Source organism: Cladophialophora yegresii (assembly GCF_000585515.1).
Source record: "Cladophialophora yegresii CBS 114405 chromosome Unknown aczIN-supercont1.3, whole genome shotgun sequence".
In the NCBI taxonomy this organism is placed as follows: Eukaryota; Fungi; Ascomycota; class Eurotiomycetes; order Chaetothyriales; family Herpotrichiellaceae; genus Cladophialophora; species Cladophialophora yegresii.
Window position 1 is genome coordinate 1,535,655 of NW_006913047.1, and position 18,589 is coordinate 1,554,243.

The window sequence follows — 18,589 nt, forward strand, 5'->3', positions numbered from 1 at the left end:
ACGTACAGCAATGTACATACATCCCCAAAGCGCCGCGCACGCCTTTGCAAGCCTTGTCGCAAGGTCGTATACATATATAGGTATGGTTCCCAATGCGTGATCGAATACCATGTTTATGCCCCGCCGCGCTCGAGTGGATATCCACTGCTGTGCCCGATCCTGCAGAGCTCATTCTGGAGCAATGGCGACCAGGCGGTGCCGGTCCGGGTCTTTCTACAGCGCAGGGGGCATGCCTCGCCTGATCGCCCTCGCCTGGTTGTACACGAGACTTCCAAATGATCAGTCTCGCAATTCGTCACCACGAACATGGATGGTTGTACAAGGGGACCAAGGGCGAAGGACCATGACAGGGGAGGTTGGTGGCCAATATGAGTCTTCCATTGGCGACATCTTCACAGGACGACGCTGGAGTGACACGCGGAAGGAAGTCTTTGGTGTTCCTGATTAATACTTACCTAATTAGATATCCTTGTCTCGTGAGGTGCCTCGCCTTTAAATGAGTCCACTCACGTTACGGAAAGCCGGGTATAGGGGTTTGACTGGTTACTGCCCGCTCGTGATCATGGCGGATCTACAGTGGAATCTAGCGTGCATGAATCCAGACCAGTTCGGAAGATATGCACAGTAAGGTACTCGACTATTGTTTTCCCGGACATGTGTACTGTCTACATTGGCTGTGGTGTTATGCCTGCTCATTCAAACCGTCCCAAACAAGGTCATTAGCGACCGGCCCAGGATATCGGACGCCAATGCCTGCCAGCTTGACCCCAATCACGACCAACTACTGAGTGCTGCCAAACCTGGGCGTGAAACATCTTTTGGACTTGCTGGTCTGCCTTCTCTCAGCCTATTTCTTCTTGTCCCGATCCCTACTCCCTCCAGCCCTGGCAATCCCACTGGCAAACTTGCCAAAGCCCGCAAGACTATGGCCCCTCTTGTGCGGACCTGATCTATCGTCTGCGCCCGCGACCGTCTTTGCAAGCGGGCCGGCAGCGCCTGCTCCGCCACTGGATCCGCCCACGGTCAAGCCACTGCCCGCCTTCATCAGAGTTGATCCCGCGCCGGGCGCCAGGGATCTCCCAAGGCCACTTTGCAATCTATTCCCCGCGCGCAAGACTTCTCCTTCTCCAGCACCGGCAGAACGGAGGCTGGCGCGACTGGTTCGCCCTCCGTTCTCTACGGGGGCCGAGGCAGGGGTCTCGGGATCAATGTCTCCACGGAGAAGTCTCTCGTTTCTCCGCCTTGCGCGTTCTTGAGTCTGTTTGAATTTTTCGAGCAGTTCGGGCCATTTCAGATCGCTAGCTGTGGCGGAGGCAGCGTCGCGGGTTCGGAGGCGTGAGCTCACCGTGCTGTTCAGGGCACCGGTGGTGGTTGCGGGCAGGGCCGAAGCAGACATGCCGCCCACCACCGATGGTCTCGGGGTCGGCGCTGAAGCTGGAGTATGCAACAGGCCGATTGCTGACACGCTGTTAAGACGGTTCTTCAGCGCCCCAAAGGCAGAGGATTGGGGAAGCAGCATGAGCAGGCCGTAAAGACACTTGTAGAGGTAGGGATAGCGGTCGGGTTCGAGGAGCTGCAGGCGCAGGTCTATCATCTGTCAGGCTTTGCCCTATGTCTAAGGATCTCAGGAAGAGTGGGACTTACATGTAAAGACAGGACTTTCGAGCAGCTGCACCAACTTGTCAATCTGTATGAGCATGTTGACCGTCATTTCCAGATCCGCGAAGATCTGCAACAGATTGTACGCTTGTTCGTATGCCTGTGCCAGAAGACACAAGGAGAATGTGGCGACGGCATTGTGGCACCAAGCACGGAAAAGAGCCACGAAGAACATCTGTCCTTCTCTGCTGTCCGGGCTTCGAAGTCGTTTTCGTAGCTCGGCCAGTTCAGGTGCAGTAATGAGATTGTTGTTGAGATTTTGAACCATTATGCTCGCAAACTCAATGTCTTCGTCCTTTTCAATGCAATCCGCTAGCGTCCTGTATATGCGCTCGGGCTGTAGATTGATGCATAGCTGACGAATAATCAGGTTCCCTCGGATCTCCAGCAACTTGCGGTCGGTCGAGAATAGCTGAAGCAGAGCCACCATAAAGGAAGTAAAATAACCGTCTTCACTGTGCTTGGAAATCTGGGAGAGGAGCTGAAGATCGCGTGTGACAACGGCTTCGGCAGGGTCGGAGAGCGTTTTGAGCAAGGCTGGAAATGTCCCGTCGTTGAAAGCAAGGACTTTCTTGGGAGCCTTACGGTGTAGCATAATCAACCATGTCAAGGCGGCCTCTCGTGTCTCCTCGTGTTCGTTCAGGAATTGAAGTGTCAAAGCATTGACTGCGGCGGCATAATCTAGATCAGCCATAGGTTGCGGCGACGGTGCCGCCGTGGACCTCGGAGTGACCTCTGGGGGCGACGGTTCTTGCTCAGCGGACGATTCAGGAGAAATCTCGCTTTTACCTTCGGCTTGAGATGGTGGACTTTTGGTGGTCCCGCCTGACTGCCTCTTGTCAGAGCCTTCTCCATCTCGAGTGGTTGCCCGGGTGAGGTCGCTGGGTGCTAAGGCGCTCTGATCGTCTCGAGGAACATCGTCCTGATCCTGAAAAGTAAGGATATAATCCATCAGCGACCTATTGACCTTGCTGGCAGTAGTCCGGACTTGCTCTGATTGTGCAGACAGGGCCGGTAGAACCCGTGACAGCAGACGAGGCACGAACTGGAGAATCTCTTCCGGGCTGATCTCGAAAAAGCTGTCAATCCATCGCAGGGCAACTATTCCAATCTCTTCTTCTTTCTGTTTCGAAAGTCCTTCGAGCCGTAGATTGGGTGCCGATTCTTTACTATTGGAGACGTCCACGAATTTCAGCAAGATGTCGAGGATTTGTGCGTGGTCCACTTGGGCATCCTGGCCTGGTATCCAGTCACCATCGCTCTCCGCGGGCTCATTGGGTTCTTCTAGCGCTGTCCCTGATTCTGAGTCATCGATGGCATTCTCATTTGATTGACTGCCACCTGCAGTGGTACTGTCTGCGACCGAGGCCGGCCTCCGCTTGCCCGCGCGACTCCTGCGACTTTCTGCGATATCCTTCTTGACCTTGGCGATCTTCTTAATCTCGCTGAGAAAGCGTTCGAGCAATCCTTGTGTCGCGACATACACATCGCGATTCGGGTCGCCGAGGAATTTGAAAAGCCCACCGAGAAATGCTGGTAAATAGTGTACAAGCTCCAAGTCCGGAATGGTATCAAGAAGTGTAAGCCACGAGACCAAAAAGGTTCGGGTGAACGGGTTGAGGACGTGGATGCGCTCTTCGAGAAGAGGGATGAATCTTGCAAGAGAAAACGTGGTGGGAAGATCGGTGCTGTCCTTGTCAGGTTCGACTGGTTCTCCCTCGTCGTTGAAATTCAACACAGAAACATAAGAGGCCGCGGACTCAGAAACAATGTCCTTGATCAGACGGTCCAAGAGCTCAGCACCGTTCTTCACCGACAGTTCTGAGTCGGCAGCGAGCTATGATGGTCAGTTAGCAATGATAAGTCGTGGACTGCGTCAGTCAGACCTTGCATAGCGCGTCGAAGATGTCATTGAAGAAGACCAAGATCTCTCCCTTTGCGACTTTGGCGATGTTGTACATTGCCTCACAAGCGTAGTACCGCACGCGAGCATCCTGATCGGTGAAGCAGGCCAGGACTGGAGGTACTATTTCGGACAGGTAGCGTGCTACCTCATCCTGATTGCAACGTCGTCAGCGATTTGGGGTTTACTATTGAATATCCTGGCGTAATACTCACAGATCCCAAGGCAATTGCCGCAGCTGCAAGACCGATGAGTCCACCATTGCGGGCGTGTGGTAGATGAACGGCGTAGGCATAGTCATGGCAGAGTTGGTCAATCGTCTTCCGGATCTTGTCATGCTCTTTGGCCGCACTGGCCTCTCTGATAAACCGCTCAAGCCTCGATCATGTTAGCGAGCGACGCAACCATGCAACAGGCGGCGGAAACATACTCAAGAGCCCCTTGCTTTCTCTTATCATAGAGCTTGTCAGTGAGCAACCGTTGGACTGCTGGATCCATGGTGATATGGCAATTGAGCGACGCGGGTGGTCAATATCATTATCGACAGCCAGGATCCGTGAAGCGAGGAAGCGGTCCAATAAGATGTGGGCTCAGTGTTCTGCGGAGAGGGGCATATGAATAAGATTCGGCAACGGCGACACTACCGTTTGGCAGTTGTTCAAGCTAATTGTTTTTGTAGGCATGGAAACTGGAGACAAACGCGTCGTTGTGCAACTTTGAAAGTGGAGGCACCGCGGCTGCTTGATTGATTGAACCTTCCTCGCCATTTGCCGCCACCGCTGACCTCATAGGGCAACAAATCCCTGGTGCCCGTGGGAGGCGTGCAGGTTACCGGGATGAGGTACTCTGTACTCTTTTACTCTGTACAGAGGTCCCTATGCTCCGCAGGGCGGGCTACAGAGCTGTAAATAGGCGGCACCACAGACGACGCAGTACGGAGTATGTAGCTTGCACTTCTAGTTTACGTTCAGCGCTGCTCCCAGTATGTTATCGATTCCGATCAAATACCGCGTCTATCAAGTAGATACTTTTTGCATCAAGCATTATTGTTCTCTAAGCTGTATCATTTGTACCGTAGCCTGACCATTCATGGGGGAGTACAGTCGCGAAGTCTCCGTACCACCACCGACAACTGCCAGAATCGATGCTGCCTAACAGCACTGGCTTCCCAGAGCATCGGTACCACCATGACCCCGTGGCTCTTTCTTGACCTTTCCTTGACCTTTCCTTAGTGACTGATATACTGGAACACAGCGCTTACGGCATTTTCCGTGGTCTCTTGTCGGAGCAACAGATCTTGGATCCTGTTCAATGGTCCCTTCTCTCCAGAGTTGACAAAATGGTTCCACGAACTCGTGTCACCATATAGCATGCCTGGCGCCTTGATGGTTTGAGTGCCGTCCGGTTTGCAGCGTTTGCATTTGAACGTGTCATGGGTGTCGCTCGTGGTGTCAGGCTTGAACTGGAAGAGTTCCCGTAGCGAGTCGAGGGTAAAGTGCCGCTCGACATCTTCTGCTGAATCCACCACGGTTGACGACAGTGCCTGCTTGTGTGATTGCCGTTGGAAGACCTTCTCTTCAATGGTGCCTGTACTCATGAACCTGTAAACGAAACAATCCTTCTTCTGGCCGTCACGCCAGACACGGGCAAGAGCCTGCTGATCGGCCGCAGGATTCCAGTCAGGGTCGAAAAGGACAAGGCGATTGGCACCAATTAAGTTGATACCGCATCCACCAGCCTTGCTACTGAGCAAGAACACGAACTCTTCCCCATTGGGATCATTGAACTTGTCCACCAGCTTCTGGCGCTTGTTGACATTCATGGTACCGTCGAGTCGAAGACACCCGTAGCTCCGTGCTCGGCACAACTTCTCGAAGACATCCAAAGTTTGGGTATAGTTACTGATGAGCACGATCTTGTCATTCGTATCTTGCCTGATGCGAGCGAGCATACGTTCTAGGACAGCAAACTTCCCCGAGTGCCATGATTTGACATCCCGGTCTCGACCTCGGGCCTCCTTGGGCACGTAATCATCTGGCCAAAACTTTTCGCTGCCAGGCAGATCCTTTTCCAGATCTAAGAGGTCCGGATGATTGCACAGCTTCTTCAGTATACCAATGGCCTTGAGCGGCTGGCTACCCTTTCCTCTTAAGAGACTCTTGATGTCGGGGCTCTGAATGAAATGGTTGTAGAGATCCTTCTGGAAAGGTGCCAGATTGCAAAAGACGACATGCTCGTACTTGACAGGCAAGTACTTTGATAAAATGTCGTTCGTTCTCCTGATGATGAACTTCTTGACAAGAGATCCAAGCTCAGCATTGGCTTGTTCGCCCTTTTGCTTGTCGGTATCAGACCCAGCGGCATCACGACCACGAAGAATGGGCAGCTCGAACTTTTTGCGGAAGTCAGCCTTGGTGCCTAGGTAGCCCGGGTTTGCGAAGTCCAGCAAGGCATAGTACTCAGTCAGGTCGTTCTGTATGGGTGTCCCGGAGAGAATGACTCGGCGTTCGACATTCAGCCCGGTCAAAGCCATGTATGTCTCACTGTCTGCATTCTTCAGCCGATGGCCTTCATCACACAACATCAGTCCGAGCTTGACGTCCTTGAGTTCATCAATGTTCAGCCTTAAAGACTCGTATGAGACAATCAGAACTGGTCTTGCAACTGCCCTGCCTGTGGCCATCGCCCATTGCTTGAGCTGCATGGTAAGTTCTTCCTTGGTGGCTTTGCCATCAATGGCAAAAGGAGTGATAGCTCCCTCACCCAGCCATTTGACAAGCTCATTCGCCCAGTTCTTGACGAGACTGGCCGGACACGCGATAATGCATTTTTGGATGGTGGATTTGCCAGCTTCGGGTGATTGCTTGAGTAGAGTCCACATTAGGGCGATGCACTGGAGAGTCTTTCCAAGACCCATCTCATCAGCCATGATACAGCCTTTGGCTTTCTCATCCACTAAGCCAGTGGTACAGCGGTACAAGAACTTGACGCCTTCGACTTGATGGGGTCGAAGGACTTTGGCCAGTCTTGGGTCAATAACAACAGGGACCTTCGGTCTTTCGCCTTCAACCTGCTTCTTGATGCCCAGTATTTCGGCGAGGCTTTTATGCATGAGAGGCGTGTCGAGCTTCGGCTTATCTTCGTCTTTCTTCTCCTCCGACATGTCCTGAGGCTTGTCATCTATGGTTGGATCGTACAAGACGATCGCAAACTCCCCGCTCGGATCGTGCAAGGGCTTATTGACAAAGCCGAGACCTCGCCGCATTCCGAGACTGGGTGAAGGGCGTGACGGATCAAAGGCATTCTTGTTGATCAGCGGTACTGAGAAGCGTGAACGAAAAATGGACTCCTTGTCTTTGACCTTGAAGACCGGGTATCGGTCCTTGAGAATCCTACTCTCAGGATCGAGACTGAAGCCGCCACTTGTATCTTCATTGCCAGCACCCTCTTCAGCGTAGTTGACCTTTCTCCTCTTTCTGGCTGGCTCACCCTTGGACACGCGAGCATTGGCTGATCCCGGACACTTGAAAGGTTTGATCAGTCGATCAAGTGCTGCTGAAGAGTTGACGCTGAGGCGGCCAGCTTTCGCAGGGGGAATGTTCTCTTTGTCGTGGTCGATCGAGATCGACTTCGTGCGTATCCTACAAGATGACGTGAGCTTCGAATGCCAACGCAGACATGAGATGATTATACATACATTTTTGGCGAACAAAACAGCGGAGAGAGCCGTCAGGGCCGCAATCGTAGGAATCGATCAGTTATTGTGAGGCTATTGAGCAACCTACACGCGGGAAATGTCAGTCGCGTGTCGGCGCGCGACGAGCCAACGCGCATTCACGTGACGAGGCTTAATTGCCGGCAATGGCCCACGGGCGAGCGCACAAATGCCTTCCCTGTTCCTACACGGGGACATTCGCCGCGCTGGTTTATCGACAGGTCACAGAAAAGATGACATAGCAGGGACGGTCGTCTCGCTTTGCGACTTCGAGGTGCTGGTCTACGCTGACGCAGCATGTCGGCCGATTTCTGGGCTAGCTATTTCTCTGGCGCCATCGGAATACTCATTGGCAATCGTCTCGATGTCTTGAAAGTGAGAGCACAAACCAGTACAAGTACAGGTGATGCCGTTGCTCTTGGGGTACGGGAGCCGGACAATGCAGTCAAGAGGTTCACGGCACTATTCAGAGGCGCGGCAGCTCCCATACTTGGTTATGGCGCATTAAACTCAATCTTGTTCTTGTCATTCAATCGATCCCTCAATATGATGGACCCAAGTATATTTGACTACACGAAGCTGGCTGGCGTGGACTTGGGCAAGATCTGGATCGCAGGGGCAATCGGTGGACTGGCTACGTTCGTGGTCTCAGCTCCATCTGAGCTCATAAAATGCAGGGCTCAGCTCGTTATCGATGGGCAAGGCTCTTCATACCATGTGTGGAAGGATGTCTGGAAGCACGGCGGTATACGCGGGCTCTACTATGGAGGGTCAATCACCGCACTTAGAGATTCGTTCGGATATGGTTGGTATTTCTGGTCCTATGAGCTGTCTAAACGCCTGCTTCTCTCCAGGCACGCCGATCCATTTGTCTCTCCTTCTGCTGCCGACGTTCTAATCAGTGGAGGCATTGCCGGAGTTGTCACATGGGTGTCCATCTATCCTCTGGATGTCATCAAGACCCGTCTGCAAACACAGGTTTCTTGGACGGTCGAGCGCCAGCGACTCCTACCTGGAAGCGAGATGGCGGCTCATCGAGAGCAGTCTTCAGTGGGTATTGCTCGTGAAGTATGGCGGAGCTCCGGCATTAGAGGCTTCTATCGCGGTGTAGGCATCTGCAGCTTGAGGGCTTTCATCGTAAATGCGGTCCAGGTACGTCATTGCACTTGCTTTCGATACGTTTGCCAACGAGCTAGTAGTGGTACGCATACGAAAAGATCATGGCGTTCCTCGGAGGAGATCGATGATGCTGCCTATCAACCCGTAAGGCAGAGTTGTACCGGTCCCGCTGCTGAGACGTGAGGTTGTCTGCCCTCGCTGAATGAAGGGTTCCCCTTCTAGTGTCGGAAAAGAGAAGCGTTTGGTCTTCGCTTTCGCAGCGGTCATTGGACAGTGGTCCGAGAAATAAACATGTTTTGGTCGATGCCGGACCTCAACGTGCAACATCTGTCATGGTCTCGTTACCAACAGTGGCTTGGACATCGTTCTGTGCGAGCTGAGCCCGTCGATCGTCTGCGCCGAGACCCACAGCGGCCTCTGCCAGCTTCTGAGTATGGGCATCTTCCTTGAGCATGCGCACCCTATATTATGCGTCAGGACGAACCAGCCTATCGATCCCTGGAGTGTGAGATTACCGTCTCTTGTGGTTCTTTCCCCTCCGATGCTCATTCAGGTTATGACTGTCGGAAAAGTACTTGGCACACTCGATACAATAGAAAGCACCTAGACCTGGTAAATCTTCGGAGGCTTTGGTGCTTTGATGGAGGCGTAGATGTCTGGGCGATTTCAGGTCCGTCTTGACTTGGTCAAGGTCACTATAAGGAAGTCAGCTGGAGACGGTTGTGAAAGCAAGAGCGCAAGCAGACCGAGTACGCCGTTTCGTCTTGATGCGCCGAATGCTGCCCATCCTGTTGTTCCGGTATCCTCTCCGCCAGCGCCGATGGCTCGATTGTCGGTCGCAAGGGATTTGGCGGCGCCAAACATACGCGGGGCTTCAAGGCGCAGATGAATTTGCGGATATTTTCTTGTGGCTACAAGTTTGCTTTGGGCAGCTTTAGCCGGACCTCAGCCTTGCGCAAACAGCGCCAACAAGAGCGCGACTCTCCGAGTGGTCCCTCAGCAGCGGAAACGGCCAGTCTGGCACATCCTGCGAATCACGGCGCCGAGACGTCTTTTGCCTCGGACTGGGCCTGACGTTGTCCCCTCTTAACTACACTCGATCCGTGCTGGGCCGGGTATGGTAAACAGCTGCTTCTTTCTGACCAAGTCGCGTTTGCCCTGGCTTCATAGAGTCAAACATCATCCAAAAGGTAGGAGTAATGCTAGCTAAATATTTCATCTACCGTGCTGCGACTGCAAATGGTGAATGTAGCGGCTTCAGCTGCGCGCGGTAGACTGCCATGGCCGGGGTAGGTAATCGTCTCGGCTGTGATTGGCCAGTGAAAGGGTCTGCAGGCCAGAAGAAAATGGCGAGGCTTGAGGCATTTGCTCGGAAGCATGGAGAAAAGGGTGGAGTCTTTTGCCTAGGTATGTGCAGCTACGCAACGAGGCAACACATCACACACACGACCCTTGCGGCGGAGAAAATATATCAAGGCTGGCAAGGCACGAAAGGGCGAAAGGGCATTACTTCAGTCGATCCCTCTCACTTGGAAGCGTTGCGTCGGTGCTGAGGAGCTGCAGCCATTGACGTTGCTGGGGGTTGACGTCGTCCAAGAGCTTATCGTGGGTTGCTCATTCCCCCGAGGCTGATTGGCGCTACAACTTGGAGCTCGAACAACTCCTCCATTTGCATCCACATCTCCGTCCGCTCTTCACCAGTTTCCCTCCTCAATTCTTTCCACCACCTCTCCACTCTCCTTCAGGTGCTGTGCATCCTGCCGTCGAGCTTGAAACGTGTGCATTTCTGCTAGTGATCAAGCATTGTCGCCATCATGATGTCCACAAGGCCTTTGGGCCGCTTGGGCTCGCGCTTGGTAAGTTCTCTAGCATCATGCCATGCACCTTGCCCGCATGCCCAACCTCCAGTCTCCGCCAAACACCTTGCCTCTGTTTGAGTCTGAGCTAACATGTCATCTACGTCTAGGGAGCCAACGTCCCATCGGTCAGTGGTCTACTTGTCTCGAGCTGAAAGCGCCAACAGCTAGCTAACGACGATGCTCAGGCTCTGCGGATGCCAAGAATGGGATACGCTACCGTCTCAGATGATCCTTTGAGCAAAAATAAGTCTTGCCTGAATGGGGAAATATGTTGCACGGTCCTGACAGCCGGATACAGGTCGAGATGACGAATTGGGAGAAGGGCCACTACATCAATTACAAGTGAGTTCAAGATGGTCTAGAGACAGCTGAGCAGTGCTGATATGTTGTATAGGAAAATGTCGGAAAACCTTGCCGTCGTCCGCAGCAGACTCAACCGTCCGTTGACCTACGGCGAGAAAATCCTCTATTCCCACTTGGACGACCCTCACGGACAAGACATCGAGCGTGGGGCGTCATACCTGAAACTTAGACCCGATCGAGTGGCTTGTCAAGATGCTACCGCACAGATGGCCATTCTTCAATTTATGTCCGCCGGCATGCCTTCAGTTGCAACTCCGACTACTGTCCACTGCGATCACTTAATCGAGGCTCAGATTGGTGGAGAGAAGGATTTGAGCAGAGCGAAGGATATCAACAAGGAGGTGTATGATTTCTTGTCCTCCGCTTGCGCCAAATACAACATCGGTTTCTGGCGACCTGGCTCAGGCATAATCCACCAGATTGTTCTTGAAAATTATGCTTTCCCAGGTGGCCTGATGATCGGTACAGACTCCCACACGCCAAACGCTGGCGGTCTTGGCATGGCTGCGATCGGTGTTGGCGGTGCTGATGCTGTCGATGTCATGGCCAATCTGCCCTGGGAATTGAAAGCACCCAAGTACATTGGTGTTAGGCTAACTGGCGAAATGTCTGGCTGGACGGCTCCCAAGGGTGAGGAAACTACAACGGGATTGCGGCTTGTTCAATGCTGACTTTGTACCCAGATATCATCCTCAAGGTGGCAGGCATCTTGACTGTAAAGGGTGGCACGGGGGGTGAGTACTTTCTATCCCGTCTATACTGGAACAATTCTCTGACGATATACAGCTATTGTTGAATATCATGGTGAGTAGGAATTGCTCCTCTTTGATTTCATGGATTCCCGGAGTAATCACCATCGCTTCTCTGAACCGCCTGTCAAGTTCGCCTCTAGGCCCAAGCAAGATCGCAGAGCAACTGTCTTGGTTTTTGGCACTGGTTCCTGGAGACACCATCATTCTTCACTGGTTCGGAACCGAGAGACATCACGCTGCCTGGCCTGTGTGGATCAACTCCAACGCCAACATGGTCATGCTGAGTACTACAAGTCCCCAAAAGAGAAGCATGAGGCCAGGAGGAATGAACAGAGCAACCAAGATAAGTCCAAGGCACACGCGGAGAAGATGGCACGACCGCGCCGCCAAGAGTGAACAAACCTTTGTCGGCCTAACGCATAAAGAGATGTCTTCGAAAGATTGCCCCGCGGAAGCATGCAGTCTAAGGAGTTGTGAATGAGCCGATCAGATCTCGAATGAAGGCAAGGGCCGAAAGTGTGCATACTCGCCATCTGTACCCACGCCGCCGCCTGCTCAAGCAGTATATACAACGCACTGCGCCAGGACACGCTACCAGGCCACAAGCTTGGAGACCGCTATCCAGGATGACACCTCCGAAGGATACGGCTTCCATCCATGCCATTTCTCAGGCGCCTTCGCCATATCGAGTTGTTTGTTGCTGGCCAGCACCGATACTAACGTGTGTCACTCCTCAGGTCCTGGAACTAACACTTTGTCTTGCACTGGCATGGGGTAAGTTGCACTTCGCTCCATCTGAGTTTTGGATACTGACGTTTTCACAGCACTATTTGCAATGCATGAGACACCCTACTCCCGCATCCAATTTGTCATGCTAACCAAATCCACAGATGGGTGCTGAAATTGGAGCAACCACTAGTTTGTTCCCCTTCAACGACCGCATGTACGATTACCTAGCGGCTACCAAACGTGGGGCAATCGGCGACTTCTCTCGCAGCTACGCCGCAGAACTTCACGAGGATGAGGGTGCTGAGTACGACCAGCTCATCGAGATCAACCTTTCAGAGCTTGAGCCGCACATCAACGGGCCCTTCACGCCCGACTTGGCCACCCCCATCTCCAAGTTCAAGCAGGCAGTCAAGGACAACAAGTGGCCCGAGGAACTCAAGGTTGGCCTCATCGGTTCTTGCACGAACTCTTCCTATGAAGACATGTAAGTGCTCAAATTCGCCTCGTCGGTCGTCCAAGATGATGCTAACTTACTGTGACAACAAGGTCTCGCGGCGCCTCAATTGCTCAGGATGCCATGGATCACGGCGTCAAGGCCAAGTCGCTCTTCACCGTCACACCAGGATCAGAACAAATCCGTGCGACGATCGAACGCGACGGTCAACTCAAGACTTTTGAGGAATTTGGCGGAATTGTCCTTGCCAATGCTTGCGGTCCCTGCATTGGGCAATGGGACCGTCGGGACGTGAAGAAGGGAGAAGCCAACTCGATCATTTCCTCGTACAACCGAAATTTCACTGGGCGAAACGACGCGAACCCTGCCACCCATTCGTTCGTTACATCTCCAGACTTGGTCGTTGCCATGACCATTGCTGGCAGCCTCAACTTCAACCCTCTCACCGATACCCTGAAGGACAAGGATGGAAATGATTTCAAACTCAAGCCCCCGGCTGGTGACGGTCTGCCGAAGAACGGATATGACCCGGGTCAGGATACCTAGTGAGTCTACCCCAGCCCTCAAACCAGGTTTGTATGCTAAACACCAGAACAGCCAACCACCGCCTGAGGAGCGTGAATCCGTAGAAGTGCAGGTCTCTCCAACCTCCGACCGTCTCCAGATCCTCCAGCCATTCGAAGCTTGGGACGGCAAAGACTTCGAGGATCTTCCTATTCTCATCAAGACCAAGGGCAAGACCACCACTGACCACATCTCCATGGCTGGTCCCTGGCTCAAGTATCGTGGTCACCTCGACAACATCAGCAACAACATGTTGATCGGTGCCATCAACGCCGCCAACGGCGAGGCCAACAAGGTCAAGAACTTCAAGACTGGTGATTATGATGCTGTGCCTGCTACTGCACGTCAGTATAAGAAGGAAGGGATCAAATGGGTCGTCGTCGGTGATTACAACTACGGTGAAGGTTCTTCGCGAGAACACGCTGCCCTTGAGCCCCGCCATCTCGGTGGCATCGCCATCATCACCCGAAGCTTTGCACGTATCCACGAGACCAACCTAAAGAAGCAAGGCATGTTGCCCTTGACCTTCTCTAACCCCGAGGACTATGACAAGATCAATCCCGACGACAAGGTCGATCTTCTGGTCACTGGCTTGGAACCCGGCAAGCCCCTGACCATGAGGGTACATCCCAAGGATGGAGAGCCATGGGAGTGCGAATTGTCTCACACATTCAATGCCGGTCAAATCGAATGGTTCAAGAATGGTAGCGCTTTGAACACGATGGCCAAGAATCAGGGCGGAAAGTAAAGCACTGGAAAATCAACATGCAATTTTGTGTACAGGGTGCAGGTCAACTAAGTCAACATCTACGACACCAAGCATCGGTGACCCGTAATAGCCTCCGACATGCCTGTCGAGCAGGGCGAAGTCTAGCGTCGATTATGTCGGATAGTGTGCTATGGTGGGTGGGGAGCACGATGTTCATGTATTTTCCGTAGCGAGTCTACCAATGCGCAAGGTTATGGTCGTTCAAACCAGATTCTCCTGGCTTTGACGTGGTCGCGCCAGCTTGTGAGCACATTGTATATCAGATGCCGCGAGCAGATGAACCTCGGCACCAAGGAAGCGGATTATCGATTCGACGTGTGCTACGGGTACGAGGACGAGGGATGCACGATTGCGGAGGCGCCGTATCTTCCATCACTGTGCATGTAATGTATCTACACGATTGCCGTGGCTTGCATTTATTTTATTCCGGACCAGGCACCAAAACTCCTCGGCATCTAGTTCCACCCAAGGACGTTCCCCCCGGAATACCGCAGGGTTACACATCGCCATCCCCGCATAAGCTGTCGTTCATCGACTTGGATCTTTTTGATCAGCGCGAGAGCCTCTAAGACTCACAAGAGGACTTACTCAGAGCCGCAGCCGATCAGTCTGTCTCCGACCAGGTCGGAGAACTGTTTGCCACCACCGACCTCTGACACCTTCGGTGCCCAGTTCCAGGACCAGTGCCGGTGTACTCGGCCAGATCTCAAGCGAGCAGGTCGACGAGTATATGCATGCATATTACCCTGGGCGTTCGACGACTCATCCATACATCCGCATCCACATTCATATCGCGAACATACCGACGCGGCATGGCGCAGAATCTACCTCATCTCCCGGACTGGGAGCGGCTTAGTACCAACATCATCAGGATCATGGGCGGCAATCCTAGCAAGGTGAGTGAGTGCGATTCTCGGTGGCTTGGTATTTTGCCTCCCTCAATCTAGTGGTTGTAGCGATCGTCAAGGTCGTCCCGCCATGCTTTCGCTTGATGAGAAGGAGGAGGAAGAACGTGGACTTGCAACTACTCGGAAAGAGATCTGGGAGAAGAGGGAGAAGCCATATTATGGACAAATTTGCGTTCTTTTGTTTTGAGGATGGGAATCCCTCCCTGCATGCACGCACCATATGCTTCTACAACACTGTCCCATTTCTAATCCCTCCCGCAGTTCACCCTCCAAGGCACAAACACGTACCTCCTCGGCTCCGGCCCGTCGCGCATCCTCATCGACACCGGCAGCGGCGAGAAGAAATGGATCGACACCGTCCGCGCGGTCCTCACCTCCGCCTCCGCGAGCCCGAAACCACTCCACATATCCACCTGCCTCCTGACACACTGGCACCACGACCACATAGGCGGCGTGACCGACCTGGAACGACTCACCGCCGACCTTAACCCGGGCCACGAATTGAAAGTCTACAAGAACCTCCCAACCTGGAACCCGGACTCGCTGATCGATCCGTCTCGCGTGCACGACATCCATGACGGCCAGGAATTTGTGACCGCTGGGGGAGACGGAGACGGAGACGACGACTCCTCTTCCTTCGCGATCCAAGCCATTCACACCCCCGGCCACGCGAAAGACCACATGGTCTTCCAGATCACGCGGTCGCCGGACGCTTCTGAGGTGGGCGCCCTCTTCACGGCGGACAACGTTCTCGGACACGGCACCGCCGTGTTCGAAGACCTCCAGCTGTATCTGCAGAGCTTAGACGTGATGAAAAGACGGGTCGTCGGCGCAGTGGCAGCGCAACAACGTCGACAGGGAGCTAGGCAGAGTGGCATTACAGAATCGAATGCGAGTTCGATTTCAGGGGGACCGAACTCGGCTGCCCATGCTCGCACCGGGGCCACACAACAACAAGGCCAACAGGACGCTCAACAAAGTGGTATTTCAGATTCCACTTCGAGTTCGATCTCCGGTGGACCAAATTCATCTGCTCACGCCCACGCCGGCCCTGACACGCAACAACGCCAACACGACGCTCACCAGAGTGGCGTGTCAGATTCCAGTGCGAGTTCGATTTCTGGGGGACCAAATTCATCTGCTCACGCCCGAGCTGGTGCCGGCGCCGAAGCTGACGCTGACTCAAGTTCGATTTCTGGGGGCCCGAACTCATCCGCCCATACCCGCGCTGGTGCTGACACGCAGCAACGCCAACAGCACATTCCTCACAGTGGCACTTCGGAATCGAGCTCGATCTCAGGGGGACCCAACTCATCCGCCCACGCCCGTGCAGGCACTGACTCTAACGCCGACTCGAGTTCGATTTCTGGAGGACCGAACTCATCCGCTCATCACGTCCACGCCAGCGCTGACGCCTCCGTCTCAAGCCACACGACAGCCACCATCGCCAAGAGAGCATACCCCGGCCACGGCCAATTCATCGACGACGCGGTGGGCAAGATCGACGAATACATCGCCCACAGACGCATGCGCGAGGAGGAGGCCCTCAACGTGTTGAAGTACGGAACCGTGAATTCGCCGCACCAGTCAAGCACGCCCGTCGTGCACGACTCGATCACCCTCACCACGACAGGTCACAGCGAGAGCGGGAGTGATGCGACGGGCCCGAAGGAAGTGATCGTGGGCAAAGAATGGGAGAGTATGGAGATGGTGAGGGTCATTTATCGGCATTACCCGGAGAACCTGTGGGAGCCGGCGGAGAAGGGCCTGTTGATGGTGCTGGAAAAGTTGAGGAGGGATGGGCGCGTCGTTCGTGTGGGCGCGTCGGGGTCTGAAGGGAACAGGGGAAAATGGAGGGTTAGTGAGAAGGCGGCGCTGTGAGGCTGGGCTGACATAGTCGAACAGGAGGGGGAGGTCGAGAGTTACGTACTTTGGTAGTGACAAGACGACGCTTTGACGGTGGAGTGGAAGCCGGAAGTGAACACAAAAGACATAACAGAGAAGACACAACGAACAGTCGAGAACCAGTAGTGAGCGTTGGGCGCGTATCCACCTCGTCTTCCCGACTACGTACTCGTATGCACTCCAAACATACAGTAGCATACTGTGTAGAGATATTGCATGCAGTGTGGCCCAGCTTAGCCAGGGCCGGCCAGGCTTACGTCTTGTGTATTGTCGAGAATGGGTTCGAATTAGAATACTCCGTACGGGGTACAGGAGAGTAGAATAGGATCAGGCATCATGGAGAAAGAATGTCCAGTACATACGATATTCAGTGCTGTTTATCAGAGACTGTCGGCAATACGGTGGACTTGGTACTCTGTACTTGAACTTCATCGTCTCTGCTGCAATATATGTATACATCTAACATCTATGAATCTTCTCAGCCGCCCTCGACGATAAAAGAAGTGTCCCTTCAGCATCGAGACCTCGCCTCTATTCACCATCACTCTCCTGAGCGATCGGTCTCCCTCCTCCGCTCAACAACTTTGCCATCGCGGCTCCACGCCCTCGTTCGCTGGTGCCTCTTGCGCTGTAGTCGAAACTTCCCGTCGTGCACATGAAACCTGCGGATCCAACCAAAAGTAACAAAGGAAAAGCTTCCTGTCAACGCCGATGCTATGCTGTGCTCAATTCAATCGACACTGTCACCAGAACCACAAAAATTACATTCACATAAGAATCGCCCTCCCTGTGATCAGAGAGACCAGGAATCGGGCACAAACTTGTCAAAATTCGCATCGCAGCAGTTCATCTCGTTCATCTCCGCGCGTCGGGAGCCAGCCACAATTGCGTCCTTCTCTTATTGCTGTTTGTTGAGCTGTTCGAATTTCCAGTGCTATTGGTCGACATGGTTGGACTGCGTGCGTCGGAGGCGTTTGTGTAAAAGTACTCTCCGTCTTGATACACGGCGCCTGTGGTGAACGTGGTTCTGTTCTTTCGGCGGGCGTATTTCTGCTCGAGGCGGTAGAGGTCGAGTTCTGCGACGGGTGATTAGCATGCCGGCATTCCTTTTTTCGAGGTCTAGTAGCGAGCAGACTCACTTGCTTGGAGCTTCTCGAAGAGACCCATTTTGGACGGCTCGAGCAAACGAAAGAGAGATTGCGAGTTCTGTAGAAGTGGTCTTTAATGCACCGACAATGCCCTCGACGTAAGCTGATATCTTCCCAATGCTCGCCTGAAGGGCTCCGTTTTGATACAAGAAGTGTCTTCTTCACGTCTCAAATGCCCCTGCTGACGTATGGGAACTGTGAATGCTGGCTGTCCTGACACCGCTCTCTTTCTTTTCGCGACCAAGATAGAGGACAAGGTCTAGTTATTACGACTGTCCTGACCTCCTGTCCGGATACTTCGGTTCCTGGCGGGGAAATGCTGCAAGGAGGGTAATGTCAACCGGATGGCGGGGCCCGGGGTTGTCCTTATGTGATAGGTGTATGAGGAGACGCGCTCTAGTCAGATGAGCAACTTGTTCGATCTTGGGCGAAAAGCTGACAACCCGTGATACGAAGTTTGGGACCTGCCTCGTGTGCGGGAAGGGATAGGATGGGACGTCTTGTGCGCGCGTGTCGAGTTCGGCCGAACTTGGGCTATGCAGGATCTAATGCAACCTCTTTGGATCTGAAACGAGCGGACAGCTGCAGGCGTGCAGTAGCTAGGAAATCGAGATGCGTTTGCAGTTGCCGAGAAAAAGCAGGTAGAGAGTGACTGTGACTATCGTGTCTAGTGAGTGTAAGTATCCTCGTCGCCAGCAGCGAGAACGGAGTAGAGAGAGTGGGAGTCGCGTGGGTTATGAGC

At 53.5% G+C, this 18,589-nt stretch overlaps 7 protein-coding genes across 7 annotated transcripts; 3 read left to right on the forward strand and 4 right to left on the reverse strand.

Moving 5' to 3' along the window:
- Nucleotides 1-847: 847 nt before the first annotated feature.
- A1O7_04267 (DNA repair and recombination protein RAD54 and RAD54-like protein) lies at nucleotides 848-4,060 on the reverse strand (the record flags this gene model as incomplete). Its single annotated transcript, XM_007758278.1, has 6 exons — nucleotides 848-1,587; nucleotides 1,645-2,778; nucleotides 2,830-3,496; nucleotides 3,546-3,716; nucleotides 3,778-3,940; nucleotides 3,993-4,060. 6 exons carry the CDS (start codon nucleotides 4,058-4,060, stop codon nucleotides 848-850), a joined length of 2,943 nt encoding a protein of 980 aa, XP_007756468.1.
- Nucleotides 4,061-4,790: 730 nt separating this feature from the next.
- A1O7_04268 (DNA repair protein rhp54) lies at nucleotides 4,791-7,261 on the reverse strand (the record flags this gene model as incomplete). The annotated part of the gene is made up of 2 exons (XM_007758279.1): nucleotides 4,791-7,190; nucleotides 7,256-7,261. The coding sequence occupies 2 exons, from the start codon at nucleotides 7,259-7,261 to the stop codon at nucleotides 4,791-4,793; spliced, it is 2,406 nt and encodes an 801-aa protein (XP_007756469.1).
- A 313-nt stretch (nucleotides 7,262-7,574) lies between these two features.
- Nucleotides 7,575-8,524, forward strand: A1O7_04269 (uncharacterized protein; the record flags this gene model as incomplete). Its single annotated transcript, XM_007758280.1, has 2 exons — nucleotides 7,575-8,429; nucleotides 8,477-8,524. 2 exons carry the CDS (start codon nucleotides 7,575-7,577, stop codon nucleotides 8,522-8,524), a joined length of 903 nt encoding a protein of 300 aa, XP_007756470.1.
- Nucleotides 8,525-8,709: 185 nt separating this feature from the next.
- On the reverse strand, nucleotides 8,710-9,183 carry A1O7_04270 (uncharacterized protein; the record flags this gene model as incomplete). Its single annotated transcript, XM_007758281.1, has 3 exons — nucleotides 8,710-8,857; nucleotides 8,912-9,091; nucleotides 9,143-9,183. 3 exons carry the CDS (start codon nucleotides 9,181-9,183, stop codon nucleotides 8,710-8,712), a joined length of 369 nt encoding a protein of 122 aa, XP_007756471.1.
- A 1,376-nt stretch (nucleotides 9,184-10,559) lies between these two features.
- A1O7_04271 (aconitate hydratase, mitochondrial) lies at nucleotides 10,560-13,865 on the forward strand (the record flags this gene model as incomplete). Its single annotated transcript, XM_007758282.1, has 7 exons — nucleotides 10,560-10,597; nucleotides 10,650-11,248; nucleotides 11,302-11,352; nucleotides 11,565-11,644; nucleotides 12,261-12,583; nucleotides 12,646-13,098; nucleotides 13,151-13,865. The coding sequence occupies 7 exons, from the start codon at nucleotides 10,560-10,562 to the stop codon at nucleotides 13,863-13,865; spliced, it is 2,259 nt and encodes a 752-aa protein (XP_007756472.1).
- Nucleotides 13,866-14,698: 833 nt separating this feature from the next.
- Nucleotides 14,699-16,675, forward strand: A1O7_04272 (uncharacterized protein; the record flags this gene model as incomplete). Its single annotated transcript, XM_007758283.1, has 4 exons — nucleotides 14,699-14,782; nucleotides 15,056-15,628; nucleotides 16,247-16,353; nucleotides 16,447-16,675. 4 exons carry the CDS (start codon nucleotides 14,699-14,701, stop codon nucleotides 16,673-16,675), a joined length of 993 nt encoding a protein of 330 aa, XP_007756473.1.
- Nucleotides 16,676-17,554: 879 nt separating this feature from the next.
- On the reverse strand, nucleotides 17,555-17,866 carry A1O7_04273 (uncharacterized protein; the record flags this gene model as incomplete). Its single annotated transcript, XM_007758284.1, has 2 exons — nucleotides 17,555-17,775; nucleotides 17,839-17,866. 2 exons carry the CDS (start codon nucleotides 17,864-17,866, stop codon nucleotides 17,555-17,557), a joined length of 249 nt encoding a protein of 82 aa, XP_007756474.1.
- Nucleotides 17,867-18,589: the final 723 nt, after the last annotated feature.